Source organism: Podarcis melisellensis, assembly GCF_964234715.1.
Source record: "Podarcis melisellensis genome assembly, chromosome: 12".
Lineage (NCBI taxonomy): Eukaryota > Metazoa > Chordata > Lepidosauria > Squamata > Lacertidae > Podarcis > Podarcis melisellensis.
The window spans coordinates 38,653,427-38,669,337 of NC_138544.1; the positions used below are offsets into that span (position 1 = coordinate 38,653,427).

A 15,911-nucleotide genomic window follows, 5' to 3' on the forward strand; every position below is an offset into this window, starting at 1 on the left:
TCCGGGTCATGTGTCTAGCATGACTAAGCCGCTTCTGGCGAACCAGAGCAGCGCACGGAAACACCGTTTATCTTCCCGCCGGAGCAGTCCCTATTTATCTACTTGCACTTTGACGTGCTTTCGAACTGTTAGGTTGGCAGGAGCAGGGACTGAGCAACGGGAGCTCACCCTGTCGTGGGGATTCCAACCGCCGACCTTCTGATCAGCAAGTCCTAGGCTCTGTGGTTTAACCCACAGTGCTACCTGCGTCCCTTTCCCTTAATTAGGTGGTTGCTAATGCCTAATCAATTAGGATTGACAAGGCAGTTGCCAATCAGACCAAAAAGTTATTGTTCATCCATTGTGCTTCATTGTTCCTTATACACCCTGGCACTCTGATAGTCATCTGCAAGGCACTCCTTTCACAGAAAAGATTTTAGCTGGAGTGTGGCTGCCCTGTGCTCTGACTGAGTTCTGTCTGGGTCCAATCCCTGTTAATGTTATTGACAGAAGTTAGATGGGCCTTAATAACAAGTCCAAGTATTCTTCCATGCTTGATATCTTTTGATTAATTTACTCCTCTTGTGTCTTTGACAACTTTGATACCCCTCTAACTCTTCAGGAGATACACTTAACTGGTGTTAAGAAAGGGGTCCTAAGAGTTGTGATGATAAATGTAGCAACCAGGATGGAAGCTTGCTTGTTAAAGATTTGAAGCAATGTACTTGCACTTTGATGAAAGGAGTAAGAGTGAAAACAGCCACTTCCTAGTTGTATGTATTTATTGATTTAACAACATCAAAATATAATTCCATGTTACCTAACACTGGGGGTGAGTTTTTATTTTAATCAAGCAAGTATCTATTAGAGTTTAGACCAACTGTTACACGTGAGTGGTTGCATTACCCTGCTTTTCAACGGCACCTGAAATGGGTATCTTTCTGCAGCAAACATGAATTAAATAACACAACTGGAACATCCATATATTTTTGGGTTTAGAGATGGAAAGCAGGGCTTAATCTAATTACAGTGACACTTCTTTAAGAAGCTCTTTAGTTTATGTGACCCTTTAATATGATTTGCTTTTAAGACAGCCCCTCTCATCTTTTTCATAAAATTGCCCTGCTGTTAATTTAAAGCTAGTGATTGAATAGCTGCCATGTTCCATTTATTTTAGGTTTATATTAAAGCGCTTTTTCTTAAAGTCTTTCCCTCTTGGGAAGAAGGATTTTGCTGTGCATCTCAGCAAGACATCGGAAATCTCACACATCATTTTTCCATTCAGATTGTTTGTCACAGCTTGTGTTATCCCTGTGGTTTACTAGTGTCACATCCACTAGAAATCTGTATTCTGCCTTACGAACCCTTACAAATTTTATCCCAAACAAAGTTAAATTAATGGAGCCAAATGTTGTCATCTGTCTCCATTAATTTTATTTCATGAACAAGTAATGACTATATTTTGTACTGCATCACACAGTGAAAATGTTTGCTTTTTGAAATAGCTTACAAGGCTCGGTTTTGGAGTTTTCAACTAGGGATAGGATCTTCTAGTGACTGTGTGTGTTTGCACACAATGATAGGCCATGAGTTACGGCTTAATAATCCACAATGTAAATGCGTACAGTAGTACCTCGGGTTATATATGCTTCAGGTTACATATGCTTCAGGTTACAGGCTCCGCTAACCCAGAAATAGTGCTTCAGGTTAAGAACTTTGCTTCAGGATGAGAACAGAAATCGTGCTCCGGCGGTGCAGCAGCAGCAGGAGGCCCCATTAGCTAAAGTGGTGATTCAGGTTAAGGACAGTTTCAGGTTAAGTACGGACCTCCAGAACGAATTAAGTACTTAACCTGAGGTACCACTGCACTGTGCTGGTGTAGGCATCCCCTTCATTCCCTCTTTATTCCTCCCTTTGCATGAGCACATGTAAGTGGAAAGTTTTGAGTGGTTTTTGATCCCGGGAATCTGGTTTATTACTCTTAAACAAACCAGAATTGGCAAACCAACAACAAATCCCTGTTGAAAATTGGTTTATGATTTTGTCTTGATCAAGAACAACTGATGAGAATCCCAGATTCAGCAGTCATATTCATTTCTGGTTTGTTTACCTGGTTGTACAGAGGGAGGAGCAAAGTGGGAGCAAATGCATTATCTGTACTAGCATGCTACTCATTCATGTCATGTCATGTCATGTCATGCATGATTACCTTTAATGAACCAAAGACCCAGACAATATATAAGACTACATACCAATGCATTCTTAATATTCTCACTCCCATAATCCAGCGACAGGGGAAGCCGCTCGGACGCCTGGGGCGGTGCGGCCATGGGCAAGGTGTGCACTGGGGCGGTGCGCACTATGGGGCCTCTGGAGTCTGCCTGTCTCCCCCCACTCAGCTGCCCTACAGCGGGGGGGGGGGAGGCAGCGGGCGGACCGTATGGACAGCGCGGAGCCTGCGTGCACCGAAGGCACCGCGTCTCTTCCAGGAGAGACGCATGGCTCGGGCGCGTTGCATGCCCCGCGGTGAGTGCTGCCCGGCACTCCTCAGTGGTGACACCGAAGGCACCCCTACCGCACCCCTTCCTCCGCCCCTGCCTTAATCATGTTTACAGAATGGAGAGTGGACTGTGGCATTGTTTTGTCTCCTTCTCCTACCCTACAACTCTCTGATGTGAATTTACCCTGCTGGACATAAGCATTGTTAAAACCTATGTTATCCACAGACAGCTTTCCAGGTCATATGGCCAGCAGGACTAAACTGCTTCTGGTGCAACGGAACACCATGACGGAAACCAGAGCGCACGGAAATGCCTTTTACCACTGTTTATATATACCACTAAAAGAGGATACTGTTATCCTCCTATTCCTCTTCGTTCAGTTAGGAATATATGTGTGTAGTACAGAAGTTAGGTTTGGGATAGATTCTGTTGCTGCACATTAAATATGATTCGCCTTGGTCATGTAAACACAGCTGGGAAAAGGATGAGGCCAAGAAGTAGTCATATTTGTTGCAGGAAGTTTCTGCTAAAGACAGAAGCCTGCACAATGACTAAATAATCAGCAATACAATCATGATGCTAATCAACTGGGAATTTGCATAACTGAGGGGGAAAGTACTCCTGGTTCATAATTTTTCAACATCTGTGTACATTTGTGTGATTAACAGAAATAATTCCACTTAATTATAACATGCCCATTTTTTTTGTAGCCAATAAATGAAAGCATTTCTTGTCCTGTGTTGCTTCAGGTTTTAGAGGATAGAACAAATCCAGTGAACTAGCAAGGAAAAGAAGACAATTGACTTGGATCCTGGTTATAGGCGGTGGGGTAAAAAAGGTACTTAAGTTCCTGAAAACAAATAGTTGCTTCATAGCAATATTTTTCCTGCAAATCTTAGTGCATTTTTATGTTGTTATTGAACTGGGAGAGGGGGTGTGGGGATGCAGTTTAGATGTACCAAAGCAGGGAAATTATATAACTCAAAACACACTAAATGAAATCCCAAGGTGAAAATTTGATTCTCCAGCCCTACCACTGAGCTTGTGTAGTTATACCTTGTATAGAGCAAAACCTCACATAAGTTCAAGATGATAAGGTTATATCGTCACTTATCAGTTCAAGATGATGAGGTTAGATCTTCAGTTAGCACAGGTGTAAATGAGAGCACAGGGTCAACAGCTCTAGAGAATCAATTCCTTATTTAAATAAGTGCTTCTTATATAACTGTACAAAGCTCTCCCTTCCCCCGCTCCCCTTATAGGCAGAATTATGCTTTTCAGCTACATATATGTGATACATTTAAGTGGGTTGGCAAACTCAAAGTTGGTGCTATCAGGTTGAGCCAGGGCTTAGGATCACAGAGAAAATCAAATAAAAATGGTAATCAGTTTTCTGTGGGAAGCCTATATATTTTAATTTGCACAGAAAAGAAAGTGAAGGTATTAAATGAATATATCTACTGTATATATCGTAGGCATATATATGGATTAGCTGTGTTGGTTTGGGCAAAGCTACATACTATCCTGGCAAACGTATGCTGCTCAAACAGAAACATTAACATTAATGTAGGGATAAGGAGAAGGCAATGGCAAGGGAGAATTGGCAAACGGATGGGTTTAACTCGTCCCGTGCTCTCCTGTCAAAGTTCTACTGACAAGCCCTCCTTTCAAGTGTTTCCTCTGCAGTTATACACGCTCTGTGTTTTGGAGTCTGTGTGTATGTGTTTAAATGACCATGTGTGTGTTTATGTACAGCTTTTATAGAGGAGAATTAACAGAGGAAAATCAAACACACTCCTTCAGCCTTGTAACACAGGGTTGGGAAACCCATCTCTCACTTGTAAAATGTTCCATGCACAAAGATTGCAGAAGTTAATCGCGATTACATTTATCAATCTAAACTTTTTTTTCAAGAAGCTATCATTGTATACGTTTCTACTTTTGGCACGCTGCTGAGCTTAGTTGTAGAGAAAAGCTGAAAGTATATTCCTATGCAGAACCAATGATTTCAATTGAAGCCTTTTTTTATAGCAGTCACTCTGTTTCCTAAGCTCCCATCTGTCTTTATGTCATTGCTGTGCTGACTTGTATATTGTACTGAGAATTGACAGACCTCCTGCTGAGTTTTAGTGGTTACACTTCATAATAGTACACATTGTGAAGTCAGCTCATAAATTGCAACCACAGATTCCAATTATAACTAGAGTTGTATGTCATGTTCATGGTTCTTCCTCTGATTGAATTTTTGTGTACTTTATATTCTAGCTGAGATCTAATATAAATATACATTATAATTGCTGGCATTCTGGCCTCATCTGCTTTGGGCTATGCTATAAATACCCACCCCCTTTTTTATTTTTCCACTAAACACATATGAACAGATTTGATTAGTGTTGGCCAAATGCACCATTAGTATGTGTAAATGATACAGCTCTGTGAATGCAAAAATTGCCAGCAAACTTCTGTAAATGTACATGTGCCTGCCTTAAAATGCATCTGAAAATAAAGCCAAATTTTTTAAACTCCAGTAAGTGCAGAAAATGGTCTCACTTATCACAACCAAAATCTGGTTATTTCTGAAGTTTGAAAGCATCCTTAAGAGCTAGTGAGTGGCATTATAAGAGCTTTTTGAAGCAAGTGAAATTGAGCTGCTACTGCTTTAGCAACTCCTAGAGCCATGGATTACATCAGGATGGCCAAGAGATAAAAGGCTTTTGCTAACAGCTTGCATTCAGCAGATAAAGTAAATCTAAGAATCATTCCTCACTCCAGTAACAATCATTCCATGAAGTCTACTGAATTATGGTCGAAACCCTGTGTAAACTGTGTCCACTCAACATTGCTTGTCTGTTCATCATCTGCTCTTTTGTTTGTTTTTAGAATGGGTAAAAAAATTAAAAAGGAAGTGGAGCCTCCTCCCAAGGATGTGGTAAGTTTATAAAACACTCCTCACTATAAAAATGAAAATGTTTCAAAATTATAACATTCAAGTTTGCTCTCCTCCTTCAATCTTTACTCCCACTTACTTCCCCTTCTGCCTCTAAAAATGTCTTGTAAAGATAAAGATAAATAACATTTTTGTTTCAGTTTGACTGTGTCTGTAAACAGAGGGACCAATCACATTTATTTTCTGAAAAATATTATATTACGGTAGGCCTTTTTCTACTTGGAATAAGAAGAATGGAAAAGAAAGGAATATACAGTATAATCTCTGGGTTTTGACTATGGACATTGGGTTACCACCTGTGGAGTAAAGGTGGATCTCAAGTCTGATTATATGTGAGCTTTGTCCTTGGTCTAGAAAAAAACAGTATGCAGGTATCCCCCTATGAAAAAATATGGGGGGGGGGGGAGCAAAAGGGCTTGGCCCCTTAAAGATAGCACCCCTTAAAGATAGCACCCCTGGGCTCACGGGGCTTATTCCTGGGGAAGTGGGGTTAGGATTAGAGCCTTGGAGTTGTTGTGCACAATGTGGCTTATTTGTTGTTTCAGGCTGTAAGTAGCCCCCCTTAAGTCTACATAGTGAAGGTTAGGATATACATTTAAATAAATAAAACATTTACAGCTTGCATGAAGTCACATGTGTATAAAAGGGCTCAACTAATCAATGTCATTACATGAAAAAACAGGTTCCACTGACATCATCTGCTATGCTAAGGATCAAGATGTAAGTAAAATCCCACTATCTTAATTGAAATGGTTGCTTCAGTTTTCAAACATATGACTCCAGCAATTGATCTGTTCCATGAATGTTCTGAAGCACATCTTTCCACCATCTCATGAAATTTTAGAATAGTCCTCAGTGCTCAAAACTGAGAACATTAAAATATGGTGGGAACAAATTCTTCATTTTCTTCTCTATGGAATACCATGTATAAAATTGTTCCCGAAAGCTGTACAAGTTTGGAGGTGCTAGCTTAGCCCAATATACGGTACCTCTTTTCTGCCACCTGACCGTTTCCTTCACAACTTGTGCAAATCTTTCTGCTCCATTTTTAACCTCAGTAGAAGCAGCAGAAGGAAGGGACCTGGTATGGGAGTAGATTATTTCACTTTCACCCAAATCTAAAGCATATTGGGTGATCTAGTCTGTTTCCCACCACTGTATGCTGCTTTCCAGTCAAGGAGAGGAGTACATTCACTTACAAAGGACACCTGGCTTTTTCCTTTTGTGGAAACTAGGTTCAGGTATCCTGTTTCTTTTTCAAGTGATTGAACTGTTCTCAGGTTTCATAAAACTGGAAGAAGAATAATTCACGGGTAGTTAAAATATAAGGACTATAAACTGCAGTTTATATTTCTAAACTTGTTATGCAAATTAAAAGATGTTTGAAAAGATGGTTTTCAAGAATATTTTAGAAGAACTATCCCAACATTATTTTACCTCTGTTGCAATTATTGCAATGAAACCATTCATAAGGAGGATTTCTGCTTTCCCCCATAAAGTAAAAAATGTTGAAGCAAAGAATGTTTTTATATTATTATTATTAAAGATTTCTTAGTTTACAAAAATACGTTCATTGTCTCTTTTTTCTAGTTGTGTTTTCTACAAATTAGTTTCATTTGTTGTGAGACATTAGTATTGCATGCAGTATTAGGTTGGTAAGAAAAGAGGGGCAAGAGGGGGGTGGAGGATGGTGCGTGGGGTGGGGTGATAATTCTTCTGTTCTTCTACTTAGTGTATGTGTGGGGTTTTGTGTCCCTTGTATGGGTTCAGTGTCCCTTGTATGGGTTCTCTTACTATTCAATTGTTGTATTTCCTTTGTCGTGAGAGAGGTTGAGGTGGCCTAGGGTGTGGTTGGTTGTCCTTGGTTGAGATTTGTTTATGTGTGGGAGTGTGGGTGTGTGTGTGGATTTTTGGATCAGGTTAGCCAGATTGGTTCGCATGCTGTCGGTGGATTCTTGTTGAGGTCTTATCAGGCAATGTATGTGATAAAGGGGAGCCATATCAGGGTGAAGGCGTCTTCTAGTTGTACCTATGTCAGTTTCAGTTTATTGGTTAGTTTTTCTAGTAAGGCTGTTTCCCATACTATTTGATACCATTGGTCCGTGTTTACTCCTGACAGGTCGTTCCAGTGTCTGGCTATGATGCTTCTGGCTGCTGAGAGTAGGTGGGTTATGAGCTCTTTATAATGGGAGTGGTCATCAGTATCTTGTATTTTTAAAGTTACTCTTTTTGATCTTCCTTGGAAGTAGTAGGCATAAATTATTTTGTTGCTATCATATCATGCTGAACAATGAAAGTCGTCTCTTCTAGCCTAATAATGTTTAGTCCTTACAGGCTTGGTGGTATGTTCTGTAAAATATTCCAACAAACCTGTGTTGACTGTCCAGTGTGAAAGTTTATATTTCTCTTAGTCTAGTATAGACATGTGGGACACGGGTGGCGCTGTGGGTTAAATCACAGAGCCTAGGACTTGCCAATCAGAAGGTCAGTGGTTCGAATCCCTGCGACGGGGTGAGCTCCCATTGCTTGGTCCCAGCTCCTGGCAACCTAGCAGTTTGAAAGCACGTCAAAGTGCAAGTAGATAAATAGGTATCGCTCCGACAGGAAGGTAAACGGCATTTCTGTGCGCTGCTCTGGTTCGCCAGAAGCGGCTTAGTCATGCTGGCTACATGACCCGGAAGCTGTATGCTAGCTCCCTCGACCAATAAAGCAAGATGAGTGCCGCAACCCCAGAGTCGGTCACCACTGGACCTAATGGTCAGGGGTCTCTTTACCTTTACTAGTATAGAAATCCTTGCTAAATTAGATTATCCATAAGTGTTGTGATCTGCATGTAGCCCCATATTTGTGTGTCTGCTTTATGAATTGTCATTATTTCTATTAGCTTGACTACCACAAGCACATATGCACTTGGTGGAGTGGAGAGCCATCTGTCACTTTTGGCCAGCCTAACTTCTGTCATCTGTGGTAACCTCTGCATTAAATAACTGCAACACATTATACCCAGAATACAGGGTAGCTCAACAACTTTGCCAAAAAAAGCTCAACAATTTTGGTCTGGATAGGCAACCCAGCTGAAGTTGGTGCAGAATTCAGCGGCCAGGTTGCTCATCAGTACAAGATGGTTTGAGCATATAATGACAATCCTGGCCCGACAGCACTGACTGCCAATTAGTTTCCCAGCCCAATTGAAAGTGCTGGTTTTGACCTATAAAGCCTTAAACACGTCAGGACCGCAATACATCAAGGACCACCTCTCCCCATATGAACCACTATGGACTCTTTAATCATCACCTGAGACACGTTTTCATGGGCTGCCTCCACAAGAGTTCCAAAGGGCAGCAACACAAGAATGGGCCTTTTCTGTGGTGGTTCTCTGTTTGTGAGATGCTCTCCCCAGGAATGCCTGCCTGGAGCTTTTGTTACATATTTCTAGGTGCCAGGCAAAAACATTCTTCTTCTCCCATAAAAAGATAAAGGACCCCTGAGGGCAGTGGCTTTTGCAGCTGAGCACACATGCATAGTATCTGTCTGTTAGATGCACTGTTGAACCAAGAACTAGAAAGACTGGCATTTCTAACCATATTAACGTTCTTAAAATTGTTCCCACAATGTAGACAGGACCTGACATGGTGTAGGCTTGGCAAAAAATAGTTGGTCCAGATCCGAGATACTGTTTTAATTGAGCATGATAAAAGTGCTTAATGTTGTTTGAATGTAAAGCATTCCAAAATGTTTGATTTAAACTGAAGAATGAAAGGCTTTTAGAAGGATTTGCCCTTTCTCAAACTATGTTGGTTTCAAGCAATCTATTAAATAGGGTCAGAACAGCTGGATTTCATAGCAGAGCTCTCTCTGTTTGAGAAAGGTCAGAAATGGAAATGAACATTTTGCATCGCTTCCAGATGGCTGAATCATGACAGTGCTTTGACCGGTCGGACATCATGGAGAGCTGGCCTTTGAGATAGAAACCTTTGTGAAGACAGCACAAGAAGGGCCATTCTATTTTTAAAATATATTTAAAAATATCCACTATAGACTAGAATATCCACTATAGGTAGTAGTGCAGAATATGCAATCTATGGCCAAATTCTGTCACTATCTTTGAATGCATTTAGCTGTATAGAGAGAGATTGCTTTGCTCAGATTATTTTCTAGAGAGAGTGCTTTGCTGGCTCTCCAGTGAGCAGAACAACAAACTGATGTTGCCAAAAACTTCTTGGAGTCTTGCCTGGCATCAAACAATTAAGTCATTCCTGTTGCCTAAAGAATGCTTTGGATCCACAAGGGAGCTGCAACATTTCACCAGCTTTATTCATAATGTATGGAAAATCTTTTAAATCTCCCATTTGACATTATGAGAGCAATCCACCAAGCACTTACGCTGTACAAAACTTCTATTAGTTTAAAGGGGCATGTGTGGGAAGATGTGCAAAATTTCTGTTGAAATTAGCGTAGCTGGCTGTGTGTGGAATGCTGTGAAAGAGGAAGAGACTTTGCAGAATTGGTGGTTGTGAATAGTGGCCGCCACCACAGGACCCAGCTCCACCTTACAGGGCCAGTATGGATCTGCCAATGCATATAGTAAATTCATAACAGGCTCCACTTTGGTTTAGCCATTGGCCATAGGGCGCTGGAAGTTTAATAGGAAGAAAAGGGCAGGTGTCCGAATCCTAAGATTCATACAGCCATTCAACGGCAATCAGAGTCTCATGGATTGTAGAAGAATCAAGAACCCAGAAAGCTATCTGGTAATATACTCTGCTGCTTTCTATAAACCTTTGTAAGGCACAGGGAGCTGCTTTACCCCAAGTCAAGACTATTGGTCTTGGTTAATACTATCTGTAGTGACTGGCAGAGGCTCTTCAGCATTAAAGACAGGAGGCTTTCACAGTCTTGCCTGGAGGTGCCAAGGATTGAACCTGTCACCATTTGCATGGAAAGCATATGCTCTATGCACTGAGGGCCCATCCATATTAACACATTAAGACTTTGAATTATATTTTTTTTGTGATGTACTTTACCTTTTCACATAGCAAAAAAGGGGGGGAAAGGGTGGAGTAGCTCACATGTAGGATCCTCTAAAATTTTAATACTGATTCTTTGGACTCATTCCCACATAACATTAAGCCAAAACAAGGCTAAGAGTGAATGAAGAAGTGCCTTGCATGCCCTTTGCTCCTACACTAATTCTGCCGCCGCCACCACTGCATGGTTTGGCTTAGTGTTACCTGATTTGTCTTGCTCCAGGCAAACTGTGAATGGTAAGCCAAGAACATGATTTGTTTGGAGCAAGAAAACGATGAGCCCAGGTTCACATAATGTTAAACTGTGGATAGTGCAGTTGCAGGACTGGAGGAGGAGCAAATCAGCTGAGGTCTTTGCTTTGTGTACCAGCATCCTTGCTTGTTCATACTAAGCCATAGCTTGGTTTAGTGTTACCTATGAACCTGGCCAATATTTGCTTACATGCCACTGTTGCAGCTACAAATGTACTAAAGATAAAATGTACTTGCTACAGTCCATACAGATGTGGATTTCATTTAATGTTATTCAGCTCATTTCATTCACAGAATTGTAGAGCTGGAAGGGACCACGAGGGTCATCTAGTCCAACCCCTTGCAATGCAGGGATCTTTTGTCCATTGTGGGGCTTGAACCCATGACCCCAAGACAAAGAGTCTCCATGGCATTGACGCATCCTGATGCAAAAGCTTCTGCAACTGTTCAGTTGCATTCTGTGAGGGAAATGAATTAGCTACTTTCCCCACTTATAGCTTATTTCCATTTTGTTTGTATCATAAAAAAGAAAAAATAATAGATTCTGTCCTGCATATATATTGGTGTCATTACATTATTTTCTATACTGGTGTTGAAGCTAATGTTACTTAGCTTCAGATAGCAGTTCTTCAGAAGACTTTCAATAATCTAAGCTGTCACTCTTGATATCCTTACTTCCATTTAACAATATTCTTTCTGAGCTGACATAACCAGCATTGTGTACAAATTCCAGATGCATTTGAATTGTATGGTTTTATACTCCCTTTCTTTTTCGCCCCTTTTGTATCCCTAGTAACCTGTTTGCTTTTCGACTGCACCTGCACATTGAACAGAGTTCTTCATTAAGCAGTTTACAATGATCTCCATTCATACTTTTCCAAACCCTTTTGTGTAGGGCCTTGAGAGCTGGTTGAGCAAGAACACAGGAGTGACAAAAGTGTAATTCATGTTGAAAATTATCTGTGGACGCTATATTGAGTTCACACGCTTTGCTCATATCTGTAGGTTCTTCACTACCCTGTTTATATGTGATTATAGCCTATCAACAATAAATGTTATCTCACCTAAGTACTCCTTAAGTCTGTCCAGAGCCCACAGTATCCCATTCAGCACCACACTGTCAGCTTTTTCCTTTTCAAGATCACTAAATTTTATACGTTATATAGCCAGTTTTCAACATCCTGTCCTTTTCACTCACTAGGAAACATGACGCCCTCCAGGCCTTTCTATCTAGTCCTCAGGACTCTTCTGAGACCACACCACCTTCACAGGTCACATCCCTTGCCAGCCCTCCTCTGCACTCTTCCTTGAGTCCTTTTGCCAGGCTGAAATGTGTCATTGGAACTGTTAGATTGTCTTTTGTTTGCCTGGATGGAGGACAGAGTGATGTGTGTGAGTGTGTGTGTAGAATGGTCTACGGTTTGTATGGCTAGAATGTAGACTTTTGTATAAAGGTAAGAGTTGCATCCATTGTGCTGCCCATTTTTACCTCTAGTCATGCCCACTGCTGGTATGCAGTCCTTGGAATGGAGTGTGGTCTTTGAGCTGCAAAAGGTTCCTCACTCCAGGGCTAGAGCATGATACAAAATTAGAAGTTGGGGGAACCAATTTTGGGGAGGTGGAAAGCATAGCTAAACATGAGTGTGCTGGCTCTCAGGGAGAAGATCCTGGCCAATTTGCTCCTTGCCAGTTGTTTGTTGCTGCAACACACTGAAATAAGGGCATGGTTTGGTTTAGCATGATGTCCAATTCAGGGCTCATGGTTTAACTCTCTCCATACTAGCCCAAGCCACAACCAAGGTTTGTTCTTTGTTTGTGACTTGTGGTTGGTCTGGAGACTGTCCTAGCCTGGAAACTAGATGCAGAGCAGCAAGAGGAACTTCTGCAACTTCCTGTTAAGAGGCAATATGGCTGGATGCTTTGTTTGATCTTAATAGAAATGTAACTTGAGTTTTATCAGCTCACAACAGTTAATTGTTATCAATATGGAACTTTATTCGACCCTAAGACAAAAGAGAACCAAGAACTATCAGTGAAAATGCATGCTTTGCTGGGTGAGGTTGATGCTTGTTGGTGCTTTTGAAATTGTTTTATTAATTTGGAAAATTGTTTATACAGTATAACTTCTCTATAGTAGGTGGTTTGGGATCTTTAGGAATGTGATGTTACAAAACAGAATTTGTTATGTGCTTTCTGATGACAAAGGAAAATGTTTTATTACTGGCTGTTCTGAATAGCTACAGATAATTAAAGAAACAAAAAGAATGCCTCAAATATCTCTTTCTATGATGCAGCTTAGTGTCACAAAATGGAATTCTCGTAGCCTTGTCTTAGCAGCCATTCATTCATTCATTTAATAAAATTTATACATTGCTTGATTGCAAAACAAAGGAAAAACCCCTCAAAGTGGTCTACAAAAAAATAAAACAAGAAAATCAAGAAAACTCATTAGTTTGGAGACTTGGCAAAATGAAGGCTGGGGACTTCCAGGTTTGAGAAGAATCCAACTTTTTTGTTTTTCAGTAGCAACAAAAACCCTAAAGGATTTTGATGCTTATGAACGTTTTTTTGGGGGGTATTGCTAATGGTGAACTACCATAGATTCTGGCGTATTAGGCAACTGGGCATATTAGACGACCCCCCAAATTGGCAGCTGCAATTTGGGGGTTCGTATTATAAGCCCAGTTGCCTAATACGCTGGGCAGCTCCGTGCTGGGAGAAAGCCGCCCGGCACAGAGCCGAGCCAGCTGCCCCTGCTGCTGCTTCCGAAGCAGCATTGGGCAGGCTCTGCAATGGGTGGCTCTCTCCCGGCATGGAACGGAGCCGCCGCAGCAGCATCAGGGGGCAGATACCTGGCGTATAAGACGACCCCCAACTTTTTAACCTCTTTTCCGGGGTTAAAAAGTCATCTTATACGCCAGAATTTACGGTATGTATAAATTACAATGGGGAGTATTTTTATTGTAGAGGGAACTTGTATTAGTGATGAGGAAACAATTTTGACTCAGTTTGTATGTTTCTGATGTATTAGTTGACATGTCACTCTCTTTTCCAGGGAAAGCCTTAAAAAACCCCCAAAACCACACACCTGCTCCTTTGATGGTTTGAATGCTCCAAACAAACCACAAGTGGCAAGGCAAAAACAAACCTTGGCTTCCACATTTGATTTGCTTGTATAGAAGCAAACCATGAATGCTGATTTGTGCATAATGCTAAGTCAGTGCTCTGGTTTATTCCCGCATAGCACAGGGAGAAGAGAGATGGGCCCAAATGAGCACCATCCTTCTGCTTGTTCACTGTAAGCCATGGCTTAAGGTTTACAGTTGCATGTGAACTGGACCAATGATGTTTCTCATTCAATTAAAAACAACATGTTTCTGCTCAAAGTATTTGCAGGCAAACCCCATTGTGATTTTGGCTCTTTTCTAAATTGCTGACTTGCTAACCAAGCAACTAAGAAGCAAGCCACTGAAAGAAGCCTTTGAGTTAGTAACCCTATCCTGACTTTCTATTCTAATTTGAAATATCGGATTATATCCAGTGTTTAATTTATGTATCATCAATGATAAGTTTCCAGAATGGACTTTGAAGAACTGTATGTTTCACATTTGCTGATAATCTTATAATGTTGCTTTCTAGTTTGATCCTTTATCAGTTGAAAGCAAGAAAGCTGCAACTGTGGTGCTGATGCTCAGTTCTCCTGAAGAGGAAGTTTTGTCTAAAGCATGTGAAGCTATCTATAAATTTGCAACAAAAGGTTAATGTTTCAGTTATCAAATCTTACCACATGTCTTGTCTTTCTTCTCATTAATCAATCTGCTTGATACCAAAAGATTTTCATTAATAATTATTGCTGCTGCTACATAATATTTCTTAAGTCACAAGTATATGCAAGATACTATCCAGAGTGCAGTGATATGGTTCCTCTCTTGATTAGCTGAGCCATGGCTAGAAATGAGATAGAAATTTGCTTCAGTTTGGATTGCAAAACCAATATGTGAACCAAAGTAGAGCTACCCTTCAAAATTCACACTACATTTTGAAATGCAGTTCTTCACCCACATGTGCACAAAAATGTGTATATTATGAGAAAGTGTGGATGAAAATGAATATTTAAGTGAAAACATGAGGGGAAATTGCTTGCAAAATTTATATATAAAAATGCATACAAAATGTACATATTAGAATAAATTTGCACTAAAAAAGCAGGTGAATTTTCATGAACCCCTTTTTAAAATTATAAACTGATGTAGAAATGTGGAGAACTGAAATTGTGATTGGAAAAACAAGAAACTGAGTGAAACAAAACTGAGAGATTTTGTCCATCTCTAGTCATGACTCATGAGCAGCCTCTGCAGGATGAAGACGAGGGAATTTCTTAGGCAGATCAGACTTACAGCTGATCCAGACATCTGCTTTTGACACACGTTTTATGGAATTGTACCACTGTAGAAGGGATGTGAGGGATCATTTCTTTAAAATTGGCTGAGACAAAACCCTGCAAGTGAGATGCTTTCTACCTCCTGTGTTAGCTCTTCAGCTGCAGCAAGATTTTAAACACAACACTTTTTCTTGTTATGCACCACATATATTCTGAGTTGTTTTAGTCTCAAGAGAGAACAGTAAAAGCCTGTTTGAATCAGCTGTAACATCAAAGGCATTGTTCCTGTTTTTGAGGTGCTAGAATATCTTCCCATTAGTTTCTGTGTGGGGTGAAGAAAGCAACTTCACTTTCAAAAGCAGCCATAAGCAAAGTCAGCATTAGACAACATATATTTTACCTTTTGTTGTTGTTGAATCACACATGTACATGGGTGTGTCAGAATCTACCCATGTCCCTTTGATTTAAGATAGAAAAGCTGAAGTGGGAGGATAAAGCTTTATAATGATATAGTGAAGATCTTGTGCTCTAGGACTCCAGTACTATTATTAGAAGCATTTGAATATTTTGATCTTTGTGAATTCTGACTTGAATTCACGTTAATGTGAACTGACTTATCTGTACCTCCCATGCTAATGAGAGAGTCAGCACTTGGGTTATCTGCCTGCTTTTGGACATCCTAAATGTTCTAACACAGCTCAAAAATGTATCAAAATGAATCTTGAAATATGCATTCTAAGAGAAAAATACATTTAAGACTTTGTATTAAAGTAGTATTGAAATACAAATTTGTGAGGATTAAAAAAAATTCACAGATTAATGGG

General features: G+C 40.4%; 2 protein-coding genes across 12 annotated transcripts in view; one reads left to right on the forward strand and one right to left on the reverse strand.

The window, feature by feature from the left end:
* The window catches only part of PIP4K2A (phosphatidylinositol-5-phosphate 4-kinase type 2 alpha), a 190,482-nt gene that overhangs the window by 101,276 nt on the left and 73,295 nt on the right, over positions 1 to 15,911 (reverse strand). The window lies entirely within an intron of this gene.
* Positions 1 to 15,911, forward strand: part of ARMC3 (armadillo repeat containing 3) — a 61,255-nt gene that overhangs the window by 2,936 nt on the left and 42,408 nt on the right. For 7 of the 10 annotated variants that reach the window (XM_081931631.1, XM_081931629.1, XM_081931623.1 and 4 more), the window contains 3 exons: positions 3,230 to 3,318; positions 5,361 to 5,409; positions 14,346 to 14,463. In XM_081931631.1, the coding sequence (XP_081787757.1) occupies positions 5,362 to 5,409; positions 14,346 to 14,463 (166 nt within the window). In that variant the 5' untranslated portion in view covers positions 3,230 to 3,318; position 5,361. Of the gene's footprint in view, positions 1 to 3,229; positions 3,319 to 5,360; positions 5,410 to 6,109; positions 6,148 to 7,546; positions 7,592 to 14,345; positions 14,464 to 15,911 lie in introns of those variants that run through there. The other 3 variants (XM_081931624.1, XM_081931632.1, XM_081931628.1) reach the window with 3 other exon arrangements.